This window comes from Calypte anna, chromosome 1 (genome assembly GCF_003957555.1).
Source record: "Calypte anna isolate BGI_N300 chromosome 1, bCalAnn1_v1.p, whole genome shotgun sequence".
NCBI classification, from domain to species: domain Eukaryota; kingdom Metazoa; phylum Chordata; class Aves; order Apodiformes; family Trochilidae; genus Calypte; species Calypte anna.
The window spans coordinates 1,103,678-1,122,703 of record NC_044244.1 but is presented as its reverse complement, the minus strand read 5'-3'; the positions used below and the strand labels follow the sequence as shown (position 1 = coordinate 1,122,703).

General features: G+C 49.3%; 1 protein-coding gene across 2 annotated transcripts in view; it reads left to right on the top strand.

Moving 5' to 3' along the window:
• Positions 1–19,026, top strand: part of NET1 (neuroepithelial cell transforming 1) — an 80,191-nt gene that overhangs the window by 56,975 nt on the left and 4,190 nt on the right. The window contains exons 1-8 of one of the 2 annotated variants that reach the window (XM_030445001.1): positions 8,468–8,599; positions 13,149–13,256; positions 14,022–14,189; positions 14,878–14,940; positions 15,890–15,986; positions 16,477–16,553; positions 17,050–17,307; positions 18,251–18,421. In XM_030445001.1, the coding sequence (XP_030300861.1) occupies positions 8,507–8,599; positions 13,149–13,256; positions 14,022–14,189; positions 14,878–14,940; positions 15,890–15,986; positions 16,477–16,553; positions 17,050–17,307; positions 18,251–18,421 (1,035 nt within the window). In that variant the 5' untranslated portion in view covers positions 8,468–8,506. Of the gene's footprint in view, positions 1–8,467; positions 8,600–13,148; positions 13,257–14,021; positions 14,190–14,877; positions 14,941–15,889; positions 15,987–16,476; positions 16,554–17,049; positions 17,308–18,250; positions 18,422–19,026 lie in introns of those variants that run through there. The other variant, XM_030444995.1, reaches the window with a different exon arrangement.

Sequence of the window (19,026 nt, the reverse complement as noted above, 5' to 3'; positions counted from 1 at the left end):
CTTCTCACTCCATTACTTTGTTGGCAGAGCAGATGTTGTGTTTAATCAAACCAGGAGGCTGAAGGGTCCACATCCTCTGGTGTTGCATTTGTATTCATGAGATGGAAATTGCTTTTCTGGCCTGAGCACACAAATGGTCAATGCAGGGATGGTTTGAGGTAACTGGTTTGGTGCAGAGGTTCCCCCTCTGCTCTGCTCTGCTCTGCTGAGAGCCCACCTGGAGCTCTGTGTCCAGTTGTGGAGTCCCCAACATCAGAAGGACACAGAGCTCCTGGAAGGTGTCCAGAGCAGAGCCACTCAAATGCTCAGAGGGCTGAGCACCTCCCTGGGAAGCCAGGCTGAGGGCTTGGGGTTGTTCAGCCTGGAGAAGAGGAGGCTCCCAGGTGAGCTTAGAGCAACCTTCCAATATCTGAAGGGGCTCCAAGAAAGCTGGGGGAGGGCTTTGGACACGGAGGGGTTGGGAAAGGAGAAGGGAAATGGGTTAAAACTTGAGAGAAAGGGGAGATTGAGGTTGGAGATGGGGAGGAAATTCTTGACTTTGAGGGTGGGGAGAGCCTGGCCCAGGTTGTCCAAGGAAGTTGTGGCTGCCCCATCCCTGGCAGTGTCTCAGGTCAGGTTGGATGGGGCTTGGAGCAGCCTGGGCTGGTGGGAGGTGTCCCTGCCCATGCAGGGGGTTGGGACTGGATGAGCTTTGAGGTCCCTTCCAACCCAAACCATTCCATGATTCTCTGATCTTCTCTCTCCACAAACCTGAACCCATCTCACAAGTCAAGAACATGTGTGTGCACATTTTTTGCTGAACCTGAATTGTGCCTTTTTCTCTGCCAATAAAATGATCTTCTCTGGCTCTGCTGAGGATCCTAGACCCTTCTTTCTCTCCTGTGAGCTGACCCTTCTGCCTGTCTTGCAAGTTATTCTTTTAAACAAGGAGATTGATCCAGAATCCCCACTGTTCACTGGGCCATTGCTGTGAACCTCAGCATGGAGCTGCCTGGTGCTGCATTTCAGCATTGATCCAAATGGAGCAACCTGGGCTGGTGGGAGATGTTGGGGGTTGGAACTGGGTGAGCTTTGAGATCCCTTCCAACCCAAACCATTCCATGATTCTATTCTACAATTCCTGTCAGAGGTTGTAGCTCAGTACAAAACACATCTGCATTGTGAATTGAAGGTTTTTTGGGGGGTTTTTTTGGATAATGGAGTTGAATCATAGAATCATAGAACTGGCTGGGTTGGAAGGGACCTCGTAGATCATCAAATGGCAGCTCATTCCAGTGACCTCCCACCATCCAAAATTAATGCTGGATTCCAGACCAGCTCATCAACCTTCCAGATGATCCATAGTCTCTTGATGGATCATAGCCTGCTTTTTGCTCATTTTCCAGAATCCAGCTCTGAATTTGGCTCTGAATATAAATATCTGGGAGTGGAATGTTCAACACAGCTCAGGGACAGTAAACAACTTTGGGTATGGCAGAGGGGGTCTGAGTGCCCCGGGTCCATCTACGGGAAACGAAGATTTGCCCGTGGAGATCTTATTTACTCCAGTTCTGGTGTAACTCTGCCTCTTACACTATATTTATAACACATTCAAAATAGCTGCAAAATGAAGTTCTGAGGTGGATTTCAGTTCCTAGTAAACAGAATTTCACAACATGCAGGCACAGCAATGGGAATGAGTATGCCCTGAGTGCAGGGGATGCTTTCACTTTCCCCGAGACTCGGAGCCGCCAAAGGGATTAAAACCTCACAGGTTCTTTCTTTGAAGAAACTGAATCCAGATGTCAGGCAGATTAGAGGCATCCAGGAACCTGGGAAAACTGGGAAAACTGCCCACTGTGGAATACCCCCCCCACACTGCCTCCAGGCTCTGCTAACTCACCAGCTCAAGTCTTCTCATCCTGGCCTCATACAGGCATCCTGGGCTGGCTCAGGAACAGCGTGGCCAGCAGGTCCAGGGAAGGGATTCTGCCCCTGTGCTCAGCTCTGGGGAGGCCACAGCTTGAGTCCTGTGTCCAGTTCTGGGCCCCTCAGCTCAGGAAGGAGATGGAGGTGCTGGAGCAGGTCCAAAGGAGGCAACTGGGCTGGGGAAGGGACTGGAGCACAGATCCTGTGAGGAGAGGCTGAGGGAGCTGGGGGTGTTGAGGCTGGAGAAGAGGAGGCTCAGGGGAGACCTCATCACTCTCTCCAACTCCCTGAAAGGAGGTTGGAGCCAGGGGGGGGTTGGGCTCTTTTCCCAGGCAACTCTCAGCAAGACAAGAGGGCAGGGTCTCAAGTTGTGCCAGGGGAGGTTTAGGTTGGAGATTAGAAAGAATTTCTTTCTGGAGAGGGTGATCAGACCTTGGAATGGGCTGCCCAGGGAAGTAGTGGATTCTCCGTGTCTGGAGATCTTTCCAAAGAGCCTGGATGTGGCACTGAGTGCCATGGGCTGGGAACTGCAGTGGGAGTGGATCAAGGGTTGGACTTGATGATCTCTGAGGTCCCTTCTAACCTACCCAATTCTAGAATTCTATGATTCTCATCTCCAGCCAGTGGCAGAACCAAGGCCTTTGGTCTCTGGCAGCAGCAAAACCTCCTCCTGGCAGAATTTGCTGGAAAATAAAGCACCTCTGATGTGTCCTGCCTGCTGGTCAGGGCTGTGTGACCCATCCAAACCTCAGCTGTGAAGATCCTGAGGATGCTGTCGTGATTCTTCCCCACCAAAGGGAAGCTGAAAAGCTGAAAAGCACAAGCCAGGGTTTTTTCACTCGAGCTGTCTCTGACGTTCTCACCCAGGTTTTCCTTGAGCACTGTCAAGAGAAGGGACAAGGATCAAGTTGTGAGTGGTGGCCACCCTGGCCACAGGTGCTGGGGGACATTTTCAGCTGTTGGGGGAGCATTCCTACATGCCAGACTTGGCAACCCCTGGCACTAGCCAGATGCCACGTGTCGCTTAAAACAACTTGAGTATTTTTAACCATGAAAACTTACATCAGTCTGGAATGGTACCCTGGAATTTGGATGCATGTTTTCTTAGGAATTCATCGTTTGTTCATCTAAAATTTAGTTGGTGATGCTTTGGGGCTGAAATAACAAAATGCCATGTCAATAATACCCCGGGGAGCATTTTTATTTAGTAGCAACCCTACCCAGAATAACTTGCAGGAGGAATGTCACAGGTATGAGGCAGCCCAGGACTTTAAGGCAAACTGCTCCCTGTTCCACCACTCCTCCCTTCTCTCTGGAAATGAAAAACCCAAGCTAAAAATAAGAGTAAAACAATGAGGGCTGCTCGACTCCTCTGTCACTTCAACTCCTCCTGGCTCCCTCGTTTGATAGAAGGAGTCACCGAGGTATTTTCCTCCTAGAAGTGAAAATCCCCAGTTGAGCACAGGGATGGAATGTTATTAATACCCACTGGTAGGAGCAGGAAGAACTGGTCTGTCACCCAGCCCTCAGCCACCAGCCAGGCTGCATTCTCTTGGAGCTGCCCCAGCACGGGCTGATCCCTGCCCAGTGGGCACGGGAAAGACAGAGAGGAGGTTGGAAGTTTTATTTTTACCAGGTTAGAGTGGTAAGGGGACACTGAGAAGACAAAAGGAGATGGGTTTGGGTAGGAGGAGATGTCCTGAATTACAGGGAAGCTGAGGACTCTGCTGCCAAATGGAGAGGGTAAAAAGCTGTAAGTATGGCTTGGTGGCTTCTGCCACACAAGGAACAATTCTTCTTTTTCTTTCCGTTTGTTTTGGCTTTCATCAGAGGGTTCCCAAGCACCACAGCCTTGCTGGGGGTTGTTTGCTCATTGGAGTGGTGTTTGCATTACAATCAGAATCATGGAATGGGTTGGGTCGGAAGGGACCTCAAAGCTCATCCAGTTCCAACCCTCTGCATGGGCAGGGACACCTCCCACCAGCCCAGGGAGCTCCAAGCCCCATCCAACCTGACCTGAGACACTGCCAGGGATGGGGCAGCCACAACTTCTCTGGGCAATCTGTTCCTGCTCCCTAGCATTTGGTTTCAGAGCCTCAGGAGCAGAGGATCAACTCTTGCCATGATGGCAAACTCTCAGGTGGCAATGGCATCCTCACTGGGTAAATGTTTGTTGATGCTGTTCTTGTACAAAACTGTGCCTAGAGGGAATTCCCACTGTGGGTTTGATAAGGAAACAAAGCCATTCCTCAGGGATCAAACTCATTAATCATAGAATCATGGAATGGTTTGGGTTGGAAGGGACCTCAAAGCTCATCCAGTCCCAACCCCCTGCATGGGCAGGGACACCTCCCACCAGCCCAGGCTGCTCCAAGCCCCATCCAACCTGACCTGAGACACTGCCAGGGATGGGGCAGCCACAACTTCCTTGGGCCAGGCTCTCCCCACCCTCAAATTCAAGAATTTCCTCCCCATCTCCAACCTCAATCTCCTCTCTTCAAGTTTTAACCCATTCCCCTTGTCCTACCACCCCATGCCCTTCTCAAAAATCCCTCTCCAGCATTTTGTAGGCCTCTTCCAGTACTAGAAGACTGGAAGACATCTCTAAGATGTCCTCAAATCCTCCTCTTCTCCAGGCTGAACAACCCCAATTCTCTCAGCCCATCTTCAGAGCAGGGCTGCTCCAGCCCTCTGCTCATCTTTATGGCCTTCCTCTGGACTCACTCCAAGAGCTCCACATCCTTCTGATGTTGGGAGACTCCAGAACCAGCCACAATCCTCCAGATGGAATCTCAGAAGAGTGGAGCAGAGGGGGAAGAACCCCCTTGACCTGCTGGCCACCCTGTTTTTTGATGCAGGTTGGTTTCTGGGCTGCCAACCCACCTTGCTGCCTCGACTTGAACCTTCTCATCAACCACCACCCCCACAAATCCTTCTCCTCAGAGCTGTTTTCACCCCAGCCTCTGTTTGTCTTTGGGATTGCCATGAACTTTACCAACACTCCTCACCCTGCCTGTGTCGTAAGGAGGGCAGAGGCTGCTCCAGGGCCGTGCTGAGCACAGAGCAGGGGACACCCCGGGCCTGGGGAATGGTTATTTCACTTCTGCAAGATCCCCTCCCACTCTTGCTGCCTTCAGCTTTCTCCAGATTTCTTCTCCCCCCCCCCCCCCCCCCCCCCGCATATTGAGTCCATTTCTGATGGATTTCTCCTCAAAATGGAGCTTGGTGATCTGTACAGATACAACAGGCAGACAGAAATCAGCACATCCGCTACGAGGGGAGCTGGGAACTGCTTGTTTGGGGGATTTTTTTGTTCCTTTAAGGCCTTCCCCACCCCCTTGGCTGCAAAGGAAGGGCACAGAACCCTTTGCACGTGGCAGGACTCAACCAAGCAGCAGGATTGCAGCACCCCAGAGCTTTACACTTCTCCCAGATGACATCAGGAGCTGCATCAGCTGAGCTTTGCATCACCACCAGCTCCTCAAGGTGTCACCCAGGGATCTCCTGCTGAATCACCTCCAGCAGATCCTTTCCCCCAGGGCTCAGGAAAGCAAAGGATTGTTCCACACTTAGGTCACAGGAGACACTTTGCATGGCATAAAGTGCTTCAAGACCCAGGACAACCCAGGACAACCCAGGACAAGCCAGGACAACCCAGGACAGCACGTTCTGGTCCTCCCAAGGAGCATTTAAATTCCACTTTTGTGCTGCCTTCCCTCTCACCTCTTGGGTGTTCATCCCTTATTTTTGGGTGACCCTGCGTGGCACATCGTCATCTCACTGGGAAGAGATGTTCTCTCAGGTTTGGGAAGCATTCCTAAATCTTTAGTCCCAAGTTTAACAAACTTTTCATCTCAGGTTGTAGGAAAAATGGGGAATGATTTGTAGTTCCCCCCCCCCAAAAAAAAAAAAAAAATCAGTGAAGGCTTTGCCAGGAGTCATCAACCCTCTGGTCTTTTGTTGGCTTTCCAAATGGTTGATCCCATCAAGAATTACCCAAATCTGCAAGGGTCACAGTCTGTCCTTTCAGTGAGGGTACAGAAACTCTCTGTTTCCTGAATTTCTGAGAACCCTGCCACAGAAATGTCCTGGGGTTGAGTTGCAGAGGTTAACCAGGCTCAGAGCAGCTCACCAGGGGAGAGAAGCAAAAACAAAGCTTTAAAAAAAAAAAAAAAAACAACAAACAACCCAACCCAAAATATCCAGGGGAGGGGACAGCAGGATTTTCCTCCTGCTCATTCCTCTGAAAAAGCCTCTTGCAAACCCTCTGCAACCAGGAATCATTTTGGGGAGGGGGAAGGAGGAACCCTCCAGGACACCTCCAAACCAATCCCCACCCAGGAGAGGGTTTGTTAGCACAGGTAGGCTCCATCCTCTTGCTAAATAAACTGGGTTTATTTTTACCAGCACAAAAGAACCTTTCATTTTCGGAGATTTGGAGCAGTGCCAGGAATAATATGACTTGAACAAACAAAACAAAACAAAACAAAAAAAATTAAATACAAATCCTTTGCATCTCCAAGCAGGCTTGCTGGGACAGGCATCCCTCTTAGAAGATGGGGGGGGAGAGGTTCAGCCCAGCCCCTGGCTAACAGAGCAGTGCCAGCACAACCTTGAAAGCTGGAAGCAGACTTAAAAGCACAGGTCTAGACAAGAATTCATTTATTTATTATTTTTTTTTGAACAAGGAAGGTTGAGGCTGGTAAGACAAACCAGCTCACAGCACTAAATGATTTATGCTTCAGCAGCAGTAATGGGAGCTGCTGGTAGGAGGAGCCCATCCCAACCACCATGCTTGGATTTTGGGGCTGTGAATGCCAGGGAAAAAAGCAAAAACAAACAGGGGAATAGCCCTGAAAGCCAAAACATACATTTGGCTGTGTCTCTTCTCAGCACAAATTGCAGAAACCCAGCGTTTTTCACACTGCTTTGTAGGGTGAGATGGAACAGTCCCTTCCACCTCAGGAGGTTCCTGTGTTGAAGCAGAACTTCTCAGAAGTCCCATTTTTTTCTGGAATCATGGAATGGGGTGGGTTGGAAAAGACCTTCAAGATCATCTATCCATGGGCAGGGACACCTCCCACCAGCCCAGGGTGCTCCAAGCCCCATCCAGCCTGACCTGAGACACTGCCAGGGATGGGGCAGCCACAGCTTCTGGGGGCAACCTGGGCACCCAGGGGCTCAGCACCCTCACCCCAAAGAATTTCTCCCCAAGATCTCCTCTCCATGGAGGATGCTGTTTGAAGCCTCAGCAATGCTGCTCTGCAGGATCCAAACCTACTCCCAACGCTTCCCTCCTGCTCCATGTCTCCAGCAAGGATTGCAGGAACCCTTTTCACTCAGCATTCTGCTGAGATCACCAGGAAAATCCAGAGAATCATGGAATGGTTTGGGTTGGAAGGGACCTTAAAGCTCATCCAGTTCCAACCCCCTGCATGGGCAGGGACACCTCCCACCAGCCCAGGGTGCTCCAAGCCCCATCCAACCTGACCTGAGACACTGCCAGGGATGGGGCAGCCACAGCTTCCTTGGAAAACCTGGGCACCCAGGGGCTCAGCACCCTCACCCCAAAGAATTTCTCCCTCCCTCCCTGCCCAAGAAATAGAATCCTGGAATGGGTTGGCTTGGAAGAGAACTGAAAGCTCAGCTCATTCCAACCCCCCTGCCATGGGCAGGGACACCTCCCTCCCACATTGCTCCAAGCCCCATCCAACCTGGCTTTGAACACTGCCAGGGATGGGGCAGAGACTCTTTTCCTGGGCAACCTGGTTCTAAAGCTCAGCACCCTCACCCCAAACTATTTCTCCCTCCCTCCCTCCCTGCCTGCCCAAGATCTCCTCTCCATCTCCCCTCTCGCAGCTGGAAACCCTTCCCCCTCGCAGGGTCCCATCCCTCCAGGCCCTTGTCCCAAGTCCCTCCCCAGCTTTCCTGGAGCCCCTTCAGGCACTGGAAGGTGCTCTAAGGTCTCCCCATTGCAGCCTTCTCTTCTCCAGCCTCAACACCCCCAACTCTCTCAGCCTGGCTCCAGAGCTGCCCCGCTCCTCCCATCTCCTCCGTGGCCTCTTTAGGATAATTCCGGGGGGCATTTTTATTCCTTATTGTTATTATTTGAGGGCTCCTCAGGAGGAGGCCGGAGCCGGGGCTGAGCGCTGACAGGAGCCTCACCTCAGGGCAGGGAGGGAAGGAGGAGCGGGGCTTATATATGAGGGGCGTGGTTTAGGATCGGAGTGGGCGTGGCTTAGTGTTGGTATATACTAATACTGAATGGGCGTGGTTTCGTGTCGTTGCGCGGAGTTTAACACAGGGGTAGGCGTGGTTTTGTGGTGAATGGGCGTGGCTTAGCACCGGGGGGGCGTGGTTTAGTGTTGGATGAATTGTGGTTGATTCTGGTGTGGGCGTGGTTTAGTGTTATAGGGGCGTGGTTTTGGTTGTAGCTCCGCCCCCTCGGTGTGAGCTCGGAGCGCGGAGCGCGGCGGTGTCAGAGCGGGGATGAGCGCGGAGTGAGGTGGTGACCGTGCGGGAGAAGAAGGGAAAGAGTTGGGGGTTTTGGGGGGGGGAGGGAAGGGGAAGAGAAGGAAAGAGGCCGGGAAGCTCGGCCATGGTGGCTCACGACGAGCTGGGGGGGCTGCTGCCCATTAAAAGGACTATCCGGGTGATCGACGCGCAGAACCAGTCCTTCAGGGAGCAGGAGGTGAGGAGAATAAAAGGGGTTAAAAGGTGGGGGTTTGGGTGGGTTGGGGGCTTTTCCTCACGTTTGAAGCTTTCCTGCTCTCTGCGCCTGAGGGGAGGAGGTGAGGTGGGTGAGGTGGCCTCAGAGTGAGGGGTAGGGAATGATTTTAATGAAAAAAATGTGTAAAAATCACAATATTGTTTATTTCCCGAAGGAGTGGGATCAGGGAGCTCGGTGCCTCACCTGCCCTCACTCCTCCCAGTGGGATTTCCATTTAGAAAAAAAAAATAGGAAAAAAAAGCCTTTTGCTCTGTGCTGTCTTTTCCACTGACAGGATTTTTCCTATTTAGGGCGTTTGGTTGCTGCATAAACCCCCTCCCCCCCCAAAAAAAAAAACCCAAAACCAACCCTATCATGGAAGATGGTTGGGGTTTTGAGGGTGGTTTGGTGGTGTGTGATTTGAGGTTGGGTTTTGGGGTGTTTTTTTTTAAATATTGTTATTTTTATCATCTGTTATTACACAGATGAAGTAATTGCATTGCTGAGTGCCACGGAAGGCAAAAGTTCAGCAGGTAGGGACCCACTGTCCTGGGCAGGGTTTTATTGCCCAGATTAGTGGTGAGATGAGATGGAAAACACAAAAAAAAAAAAAAAAAAAAAAACCCATAAATAACCACAGCTCCAGACAGCTCTGAGGTTTGAGGGCTCCCATCTGAGTCGCCAACCTCTTAAAATCCTGGCTCTGAAACAGCCAAACTTGGGCAATCTCATTGTGCAAAAGGGAAACCAGATGCTGAGAGAGAAGTAACAGAAACCAGAGCTCTTCAAGAGACACCAAATCGCCTCGAATTCTTCAAACATGGTTTTTTTTTTTTCTGTTGGGGATGAGCAGCAGGCTGAGGATCTGAAGTGAAACTTGGGCTCTGGGTTTGAATCATGACTCAGGTTCTGAGTTGTTATCAGAGGAGCCTGAGGACAGATTTCCACCTCCCTTTGGGCAAGGACAAAAGTGTGCAAGTTCAGAAAATCCCAGGTGGTCACCTCCATCCCCACCTGGAGCCCAGGTTGTGGCCTTGGGATGATCTTCAGAACAGCCCTGAAGGTTTGGCAAGCTCCTTACATCTGAATCTGAAATTCAGAGGGTCAGGTGGTGATGATCTCTGGCAGGAATTATTCAGGCTGGTGACAAAAATCCCTATTTTTATTTTTTTGGGGGCTTAGCAGGGGGAGTTTTGCTGCGCGTGGTTGTTCCATTTGTCACCCTGGTTGATTGTGCCTTTTAGGACATTGCTCTCTAGTAAATGATCCTTGTAAAACCCACTAATTATTACCTGGTTTCAGGCCTGCTGTGCTGCTAGAGGAGAAGGTTTGTTGCTTAAAAATCCAACCTGGTTTTCTTCCCAGCAGCAAGGTGCAACAATTCACAATCTTCAGGGTTTAACCTTGCACTTAGCAGATAAAAATCCACCAGTGTGAAGCCCTGGTGTGTCAGCTGAGGTGGAAATTCAGCTTTTTGTGTGTCTTTATGATACATTTCCATTCACTTTCCATGAAGAGTGGGGAAAAAGAAGAATTAATCTGGAGGGAAGTGAGGGAGCTGTGACTGAGGTTTTAATTATCTGTATGTGCTGTAATGCTTAAGACCATGAGATGGTTATAGAAACTTTACAGACTTGATGCTAAGCTGGGCTTCTGTAAGTAATACAGAGTGGAGACAGGGTAATCATTGTTAGCAGGGACAGGACTGGAAAAAAAAAACCACCAGCCCAGCACTGAGCCAAAGTTATCCCACGTATGAACTGTGCTGGGGCTCAGCTTACACCCGGGGTTGGGTTTGACTGTAAGTGGAGTCCATGACCCCAGGCTGAAATGCAGATCTGAGAGAAGAAGGTGAGGTGGTTTCAAAGGGTTTTTTTCTTATTATTATTATTTCTTTTTTTTCCCCCCCTTGCTCTGTCTGGGATCAAACAATCCACTTGGAAGGGTGGAGAAAAAGAACCAGATGCGGCGTTTGGCAGCCACAGATGCGGGTGTTGGGTTTTGTTTGGGGTTTTTTTAATTCTTTTTGTTCATGTCTGAGAGCACTGGCGAGACAGAAAAATGAGATTTGTGCCTTTCCAAGAGAGGGGAAATGGTTAAGCTGACTTCAGAGCCTACAGAAGTTTTTCTGTCCAGCCACACACCCAAGGGGAGCACAGGGCACGTAGAGAAAACCCTCTGGTCCTACCAAGCCTCGCAGAATTCCTCCCTCCACCAAGCCCTGCTCCCTCTCCTTGAAGAGAGCAGCTCTTTTCCCTTCCAACCTTCTCTTTGCAGGTCCCTGGGTATGTCCACCCCTCCCAAAAGTGGTGATTTATAACCCTCTTGCAACAGGGAGCCCCTTTGTACCTCCTGTCCCAACCGGAGTGACAGGAATGCCTCCTGCCAGCCCTGCTGCATCTGCATCTGTCCCTTCAGCCCAGCAGAGATGTGCAGGGAAGGCATTCACACAGGGCACAGATAATGTTATCACTGCAGCCCAGGTCTGGAAAAAGGCCTTGGAGTTTGACCCTATCCCAAGTGAGCTGTGAAAGCCCCTACAAGCACCCTAAAGCACTGAGGTTTCTTGCCCTTCGTTTTCAGTGTCACATTTTTCTTCCCTGTTCTATTTATAAAGCTGCCCTTGACAGAGCTGCGTGTGGCTCATGTCTGTATCTTCCCCTCTTGCATTCCTCCAGCTTCTCTTGGCTTTATTCTGGTAGATGGGTAAGTAAATCTAGAAGTAAATCACCTCTCCTTTTCCCCCCGCTCAGAAACATCTGTCATGAATTAAAATTTCCTGCTCCTTTCAGCCCAATTTTCCAGCTTTCTGCACAATCCTTTTCCTGACAGGCTGTGTCTGAAGTGCAGTGGCTCATGGTTAGCAAAAGGAGGAAAAAAAAAAAGAAAAAAAAAAAAAAAAATGACTGCAGTGTTCCCAATGCTGCACCTAAACCCAGCTGGGGGCCCTGGGCTGAGGGAGTTTTCTTTGAGCTTTTCCCCCTTTTTTTATAGTTCTGAGATCACCCAAACGCTTCAAGCCCGGCTTTGTCCTGTGCCAAGAGGTCTTTCTGTTCTTCATCACTCCAAAAATGTTTCTTTTCATGTTCCTCCTAACCTCCCCCCACGACTTTGAAGGCTTCATTCAGTGTGAGCTCACCCTCCTCTTGCTTAAGGCTGCGTAGAGGCAGACAGAGGGGCCACTCCTCGGGTCATGTTGCTGAAATCAGATCTCACATACGTAGCTTTTATGCTTCCTGAGTCTTATGACTGGAATTCTGTGTCTTCCTCTTTTCTTTTTTTTTTTTAATTTATTTTATTTCTTGCATTTGTCACTTCTGCCCTTCCACGATTCGGGGCACCTTTATCTGGCGATAAGAGACCAGGGGGAGTTTGTCCTAAGCAGTTTTTGCCTGTCAGCCTTCTGAAAATAAGAGGAGAGCCTTCACTATTATTAACCAAAAATACCTAATCAAGCTCTGCTTCAATTTCTGCTGAGATAAACTCCAAAAAAAGGCAAAAAAAAAAAGCTGCTTCCATCAGCTCTCCAAAGCTTCCTCATGATGAGTCAACACCTAACCCTCTGCCAGATGTTGAAGAGCCTTTCTCCTGACCTTCAGCTCCAAGTCCATCGCATCCCAACCTCCTGTTGTGCACCCTTTTTCCTGGACAATCCTTACAACACAATATTTTTGATATAAAAGGTTACCAGCATGATTTTTTAACTGATCTGAGCCCCAGCAGCAGGAGTTTTCCATGGGGCGTTTCCTCTTTTCTTGGCAGCTTTTTTGGTCAGGACAGAATTGAAAGTGCCCCTGGGCTCCCTGCAGGGATTAGTGGTGTGGCCAAGCAGAAGCTCTTATCTTTTAAGATCTTAAAGAAAAAAATTAGGGTGACTTGCAAGGGGTGGGAGGGAGCAGAAAGGGAAGGAAGCTTTGGAAACTGAAGGGTTTCAACTTTATCCACTGGTTGTGTGCGTGTGCCTGGCAGGAATGTTCAGCATGTGGTCCTTTGCTATTTGTTAGAGAAGCTGCTGAGCCTCTCCTGGGCTCTGGCTGCTGCTTTTCTCTCCAAAATAAAATGAAGATGGAAAAAAAAAAAAAAAAAAAAACCAAACCACATTCTTTTTGACAAAGGAAGACAGCATAAAATAGAGAAGCAGATCACAGCTCCATCTTTAGATGCCAGTCACTTGCTCTGCAGAGGGAGGATGCCTCAGTCTATTTCTGTTCAAACCATAACGGGCCCTGCTGGAGCCTTGTTTTGAATCCTGACTGATGTGTGTGTGTCTTATCTCACCACTTTCACCCAGGGCAAAGTCTCCACCAAGTTTTTAATGGCAGCCTCAAAGTCCAGGCAAATATTTACAGCCTCTGCTCTCCTTTTCAAGATGAATAGCTACTTCACAACACACTCTCTTTGGTTTCCCACTCCTTAAGTGGGTTTGAGGTTTGGGTTTGTTGGTTTTGTTTTTTTTTAAACCTGCCTGGGCAGCTTGAGAAATGAAGTGAGAATCTCAGCCAGGACAATTTGTTCTCTGCTTTCTTTCCAGGAGCCAAGCAATAAACGGGTTCGGCCTTTAGCCCGGGTCACATCCCTGGCAAACTTGATCTCTCCTGTCAGAAATGGTGCAGTTCGACGCTTTGGGCAAACCATCCAGGTAAAATTGTAGAGAATTTGCCTGGAATTGTAGAGAAAGGGGGAAGGTGGGGTAAAAAAACCACTGGGATTTCAAGGCATCCCTTGAAAACCTCCTGCGTGACTCCCGCCGGGACAGGAAAACTCCTGTGGGGCTTGGGGCTGAAGTTCAGGGGTTGAGAGGCAGCTTGCTAGAGGGTGAGGTTGTTGAAGAACAACTGATTCAGAAAAAGAAATATAAGAAATAAAGAAATAAACTGATTCAGATAGGGAGAATTAACTGATAACACTGTTCCAGTACTTGATGCACATGTCCTGGAGCATGAGCTTGAGTGAGAACTGACCTTGCTGTCCCAGCCACAGCCCAATAACATTTGAGAAGTGTTGTCTGAGTAACACTACACCCCACACACACAGATAAGGGAGCTTCTGTGTCCAGGTTTTAAGCAGGATTGCATATCAGGAGTGTAAAGTTCAAGGAGCTCCTGATAAACCCCGTTACAGGTAGAATTATGATCCTGTTTTGTTTACTTTCTCATATCTCAGAAATCAACCCAAGCTTTACTTGCCCATCCTCCTCCCAAGCACTGCTGCTGGGACACTCTTGCAAGTCTCTAGGGGGGCTATCAGAGGATTAACTCTTTATTAAAGTGTTCCTTTATCTCCCTGGGTGTGTTTTCCCTGTAAAACAGGAAGGTGAAGCATTGGGAGGGCTATGGATGACACTGAAATGGTGGTTTTACAGATTTCTTTTAATTTTTTTTTTTTTTCTTTTAAACCCCTGCAGTCATTTACCCTCCGCAGTGACACCAAATCCCCTGGCTGTGCCCAGAAGTCATGTAGCAGATCTGCTGCTCCTACACCTCCCAAAAGAAGAAACAGTGTGCTTTGGTCTGAGATGTTGGATGTCAACATGAAAGAGTCTCTGAGCACCAAAGAAATCAAACGTCAGGAGGTAAGCTTCTCCCTTCTGACTGGGAAAAGCAGCCAAGGCCTTGGCTGGGGCTCTTTCTTTGACAAATATCCCCTTCCTGAGCATCCCTGGGTGTTTGTATCTTCCTCTTCACCTTCCTTTTTAAGCCACTAGATTTATTTCCCCATGAGGCATGGGAAAAGGTGGGCTTGTCTCTCTTGAGTCACCAGGGAGTTTGTCTCCCCATTTGGACTCTTCAGAGCTGCCAAACTCTGAAACCTCCTGACAATTGGTTGAGAGCCAAACAGCAAGGCCTTGGCTTGCCTTTTCCCTGTAATTCTCAGACAAATCTTCTAAGGACAACACAGAAGCTGATTAAAGATGCCTGGGATTTGACCTCTGTGGAGTTTTTTGGAGGGGTTTTGGTTTTTTTATTGTTTTTTTTTCATCCCTGCCTGTGTAAAAGCTGTGATTTAAAAGGGGCTAATATTTAATTTGGCTCGTGAGTGAGCATCAGAGCTTTCACACAGTTGTAAGTAATGTTGCTTTCTCAGAGCTGGGAAAGCAGGCAGATTTACTTGCAGTTGTCATGCCCAGGTAGTCATTCAGATGGCAACCCCCCCTGTTCAGGCTGCAGGGACAGGATGTGCATTATGTGAGCTAAAAAAGCTCTTTCAGAGGAGGACTGGGATTAAAAATAACTCTCCATGCTTTATCCCTTTCTTCACAGGCAATTTATGAAATGTCCAGGGGAGAGCAGGACCTCATTGAGGACCTGAAGCTTGCTAGAAAGGTGAGTGGGGTTTTCTTACCCTGCAGTCAGTAAACTGATTTCAGATAAAAATGAAATTTCTTTCCACCTGCAAACATCACCTGTCAGCTTTGTCAGGCCCAGAATCATGGAATGTCAGGGGTTGGAAGGGAGCTCTGGAGATGCCCCAGTGCAACCCCCCTGCCCCAGCAGGATCCCCCAGGGCAGCCCACACAGGAACACAGCCAGGGGGGTTTGGAAAGGCTCCAGAGAAGGAGACTCCACAACCTCTCTGGGCAGCCTGGGCCAGGGCTCCCTCAGCCTCACCCTCAACAACTTTCTCCTCATGCTGAGCTGCAACTTCCTCTCTTCTCCCTTCAACCCAGTCTTCCTTGGCCTCTCCCTGGACACCCCCAAAAAGAGATTGGCCCCTTCCTCTTGCCCCCCACCCCTCAGCTACTGATGGACATTCAGCACATCCCCTCTCAGCCTTCTCTTCTCCAGCCTCAACAGCCCCAGGCCTCTCACTCTTTCTTCCCAGCACAGATGCTCAAGTCCCTTCCTCACCCTCCCAGCTCTCCCTTGGACTCTCTCCAGTAGATCCCAGTCTCTCCTCAACTGGGGAGCCCCAAACTGGAGCCAAGATTCCAGCTTGGGTCTCCCCAGGGCAGAGCCCACAGCTTGAAAGCTGCCCTGGGAAGTTGACACAATGAGCAACAAGTATTGGTTTGCTTGCAACAAACCCAACCAAAAAGAATTGTGCTTCCCAGTCCTCCTGAGCTGGGGAATCCCATTCCCTGATGGGAAATTCCCTGATAGGAAAGTCCTTTGCATTTGGTGCTTCCCAACAGAGAGGTATCTTGTACCCCTCAAAGTCAGGGTTCCTGTTCCTCTTGGCTTCACTTCCCATGGTGCATCCCCTCATATGAAAATTGTCAGCATTTGGGCTTGGCAGATGTGAATCTATTTTAACACTGACATTCTTGGCCAGGCCTATCATGACCCCATGCTGAAACTCTCCATCATGTCTGAGGAGGAACTCGCCCACATTTTTGGGGACTTGGATTCTTACATTCCTCTGCATGAAGGTAAGAACCATTGGGTCATTTTCACATCATCTGCTGACTGGGAGGTAAACTCTCTGCTCTCTCCTGTTTGAACAGCTTAGAAACACAGAATTCCAGCTGGGAAGGGACCTCCAGGATCAGCTGCTCCAACCCTTCCCATGTTATTGTTGAGCTGAGATGTCCCAGCACCCACTGAGCTGAGACTTCAAACTTCCCAAAGTGGGGGAATCCACCCTGGGAGACCATTCCAATGTCTGACTGTCCTCAGAGGGAAAAATTTTCCTCTTGTGTCCAATTGGAATCTCCCCAGGAGCAACTTGTGCCCATTGCCCCTTGTCCATGGGATGCCTTGTACACAGGGAGTCTCCATCTCCTTTGTAGCCCCCTTGGAGTACTGGGACATCAGAATTAGGTCTCCCCTGAGCCTTCTCTTCTCAAACCTGACCAGATCCAGTTCTCTCAGCTTACTGGGGCATTGTTCCCATTTCTATTTTTGTGTTCTCAATTCCAGACTTGTTGGCAAGTTTAGGAGAAGCAACCAAACCAGATGGAACAGTGGAGCAGATCGGGCCCATTCTTGTCAAGTGGGTGAGTACACAACCAGCAGACAAGGGGCTGAAAAAGAGCTTAAAGAACATTTAAAGCTTGAAAGCCAAAAAGCTCTGGGGCTTTTGTAGCCTTGAACTGAAAGAGTGAAAGGGAAATCCGGGCTAGGCTGGAAACAATGGGATTCTGTCAGGAGTTAATGGGCCAGGATTTCACCCTGGAGACTTCAGGCTGGTGGGACTGCAATTCCTTGCTGATTTCTGTTGGAAATGTCTCTATCTCCTGGCCCCTCAGACACTGATGTGATTTCAGTCCTGTTATCCCTGTTCATCTCAAACTTCTGAGCTTCAAAGGCAGTGCCTGCAGGATGCCCTTGTTCTCCTCACAAAAGGCTGAGTGTGGACATAGGAGGCTCAGCTCCCTTTTATTCTGTTCCCTTTTTATTTATCCAGCAAAACATCACAGTGAGGGGCAGGGAGGGACCCATTCCATGTGATTTGCTTTTCCTTTTTCTGAATGTTGTCCTCTTTTCCTGCAGTTACCACGACTCCATGCCTACAAAGGATACTGCAGCAATCAACTGGCAGCCAAAGCCCTTCTGGATCAGAAAAAGCAGGACCCAAGAGTGCAGGACTTCCTCCAACGCTGCCTTGAGTCTCCTTTCAGCAGGAAATTGGACCTTTGGAGCTTCCTGGACATTCCTAGAAGTCGTCTGGTTAAGTATCCACTGCTCCTGAAAGAGATCCTCAGGCACACTCCCAAAGATCATCCTGATATCCAGATTCTGGAAGAAGCTGTAAGTAAGAGTTGAGAGAGCAGCAGCAAAGGGGAAAGGGCCCTGGGGGTGCTGAGCATGAGCCAACAATGTGTCCTGGTGGCCAAAAAGGCCAATGGCACCTGGGGACTATTAGAAAGGGGGGTGGTCAGTGGGTTGAGAGAGGTTCTTCTCCCTCTCTGCTCTGCTCTGACACATCTGGAATATTTTGTCCTGTTCTGGGCCCCTCAGTTCCAGAAGGGCAGGGAAGTGCTGGAGAGAGTCCAGGGCAGAGGCACCAAGGTGATGGAGTGGAGTGGGGTGGAGTGGAGTGGAGTGGAGTGGAACATCTCCTGGTGAGGAAAGGCTGAGGGAGCTGAGGCTCTGCAGGTTGGAAAAGGAGAATTAGGGGAAACCACATTAATGTTCATAAATAGATAAAGGGACAGAGTGAGGAGGATGGAGCCAGGCTCTTCCCAGTGACAGGACAAAGGGCAGTGGGTACAAGCTGGAGCACAGGAGATTCCACATAAATATAAGGAAAATCTTTCTCTGTGTGAGGCTGAGGGAGCCCTGGCCCAGGCTGCCCAGAGAGGTTGTGGAGTCTCCTTCTCTGGAGCCTTTCCAAACCCCCCTGGCTGTGTTCCTGTGTGGGCTGCCCTGGGGGATCCTGCTGGGGCAGGAGGGTTGCACTGGGGCATCTCCAGAGTTCCCTTCCAACCTCTGACATTCTGGAATTTCCTGGCTGCAGTTCTGACACAACCATGTTGTTCTGGAGCTCCAGAAAGCTTTCTTGAACCCCCAGCATTTTCATGAGGTGGTTTTCTTGGTGGGTGGGCACAAATCTGGGACTGAACCTCTGTGAAACTGAGAGAGATGGAGCCACTTGGCTTCCATCACCTGAAGTTCTTAAATAGCTCTTAAAGAAGGGACCCTCAAACAGAAGTCACTCTTTCATGAGTTGTAAATACTTGGTTTTTTATAGATATCTATCATCCAAGGAGTCCTCTCTGACATCAACCTGAAGAAGGGGGAGTCAGAGTGCCAGTACTACATTGACAAGCTGGAATACCTGGATGAGAAGCAGAAGGACCCAAGGATTGAAGGCAGCAAAGCTTTACTGTGCCATGGGGAGCTGAAAAATAAAAATGGACATGTAAGTCCCTTGTCTTCATGGGAATTAATTCCCAAGTTTGAAAACTCAGAGGGAATTAAAACTGTTTGGCTGCTACAGCAGGGCCAGGAGCCCTCCCATCTTTTAGGATTCCTTTAGAGAGGAATTCCTGCTTAAAAAGAGAGCACCTGATGGCAGCCTGCATTGTCAGGGTGCAAGGGAAAGTTTCCTGCTTACAGCTTTACAATTGGCCTTGGGAAGCTGGGAAATAATTAGCCCTAAATAAATTACCATAGCAAGGGTGCTCCATGCCCAGGCACTCCATCAAGAGGGATTTCCTGCTGGCTGTTTACTTTCAGGTGCTCTGACATTCCCTTTTATGAGCCCTGGCTCACAGCTCTTCCAAACAAAAGCTTTCCTGCAAAAGTCTGTTTGGTTTGGGGGTGAACTGCCAGAAGTTTATCTCCCACTACTGAAAGACTTTGCTGTTCTCAAGGCTTTGCTGCCTTTTTGTTCTGGCTTGCTGGAGTATTTCAAGCATCAAATGTCTTTTTTTTTTTCTTTTACTGTTTTCTGTCTTATTTTCTTTTGGGTTTTTGGGGTTGGGTTTGTTTGGGTTTTTTTTTTTATTAATTCATCCATTCCCC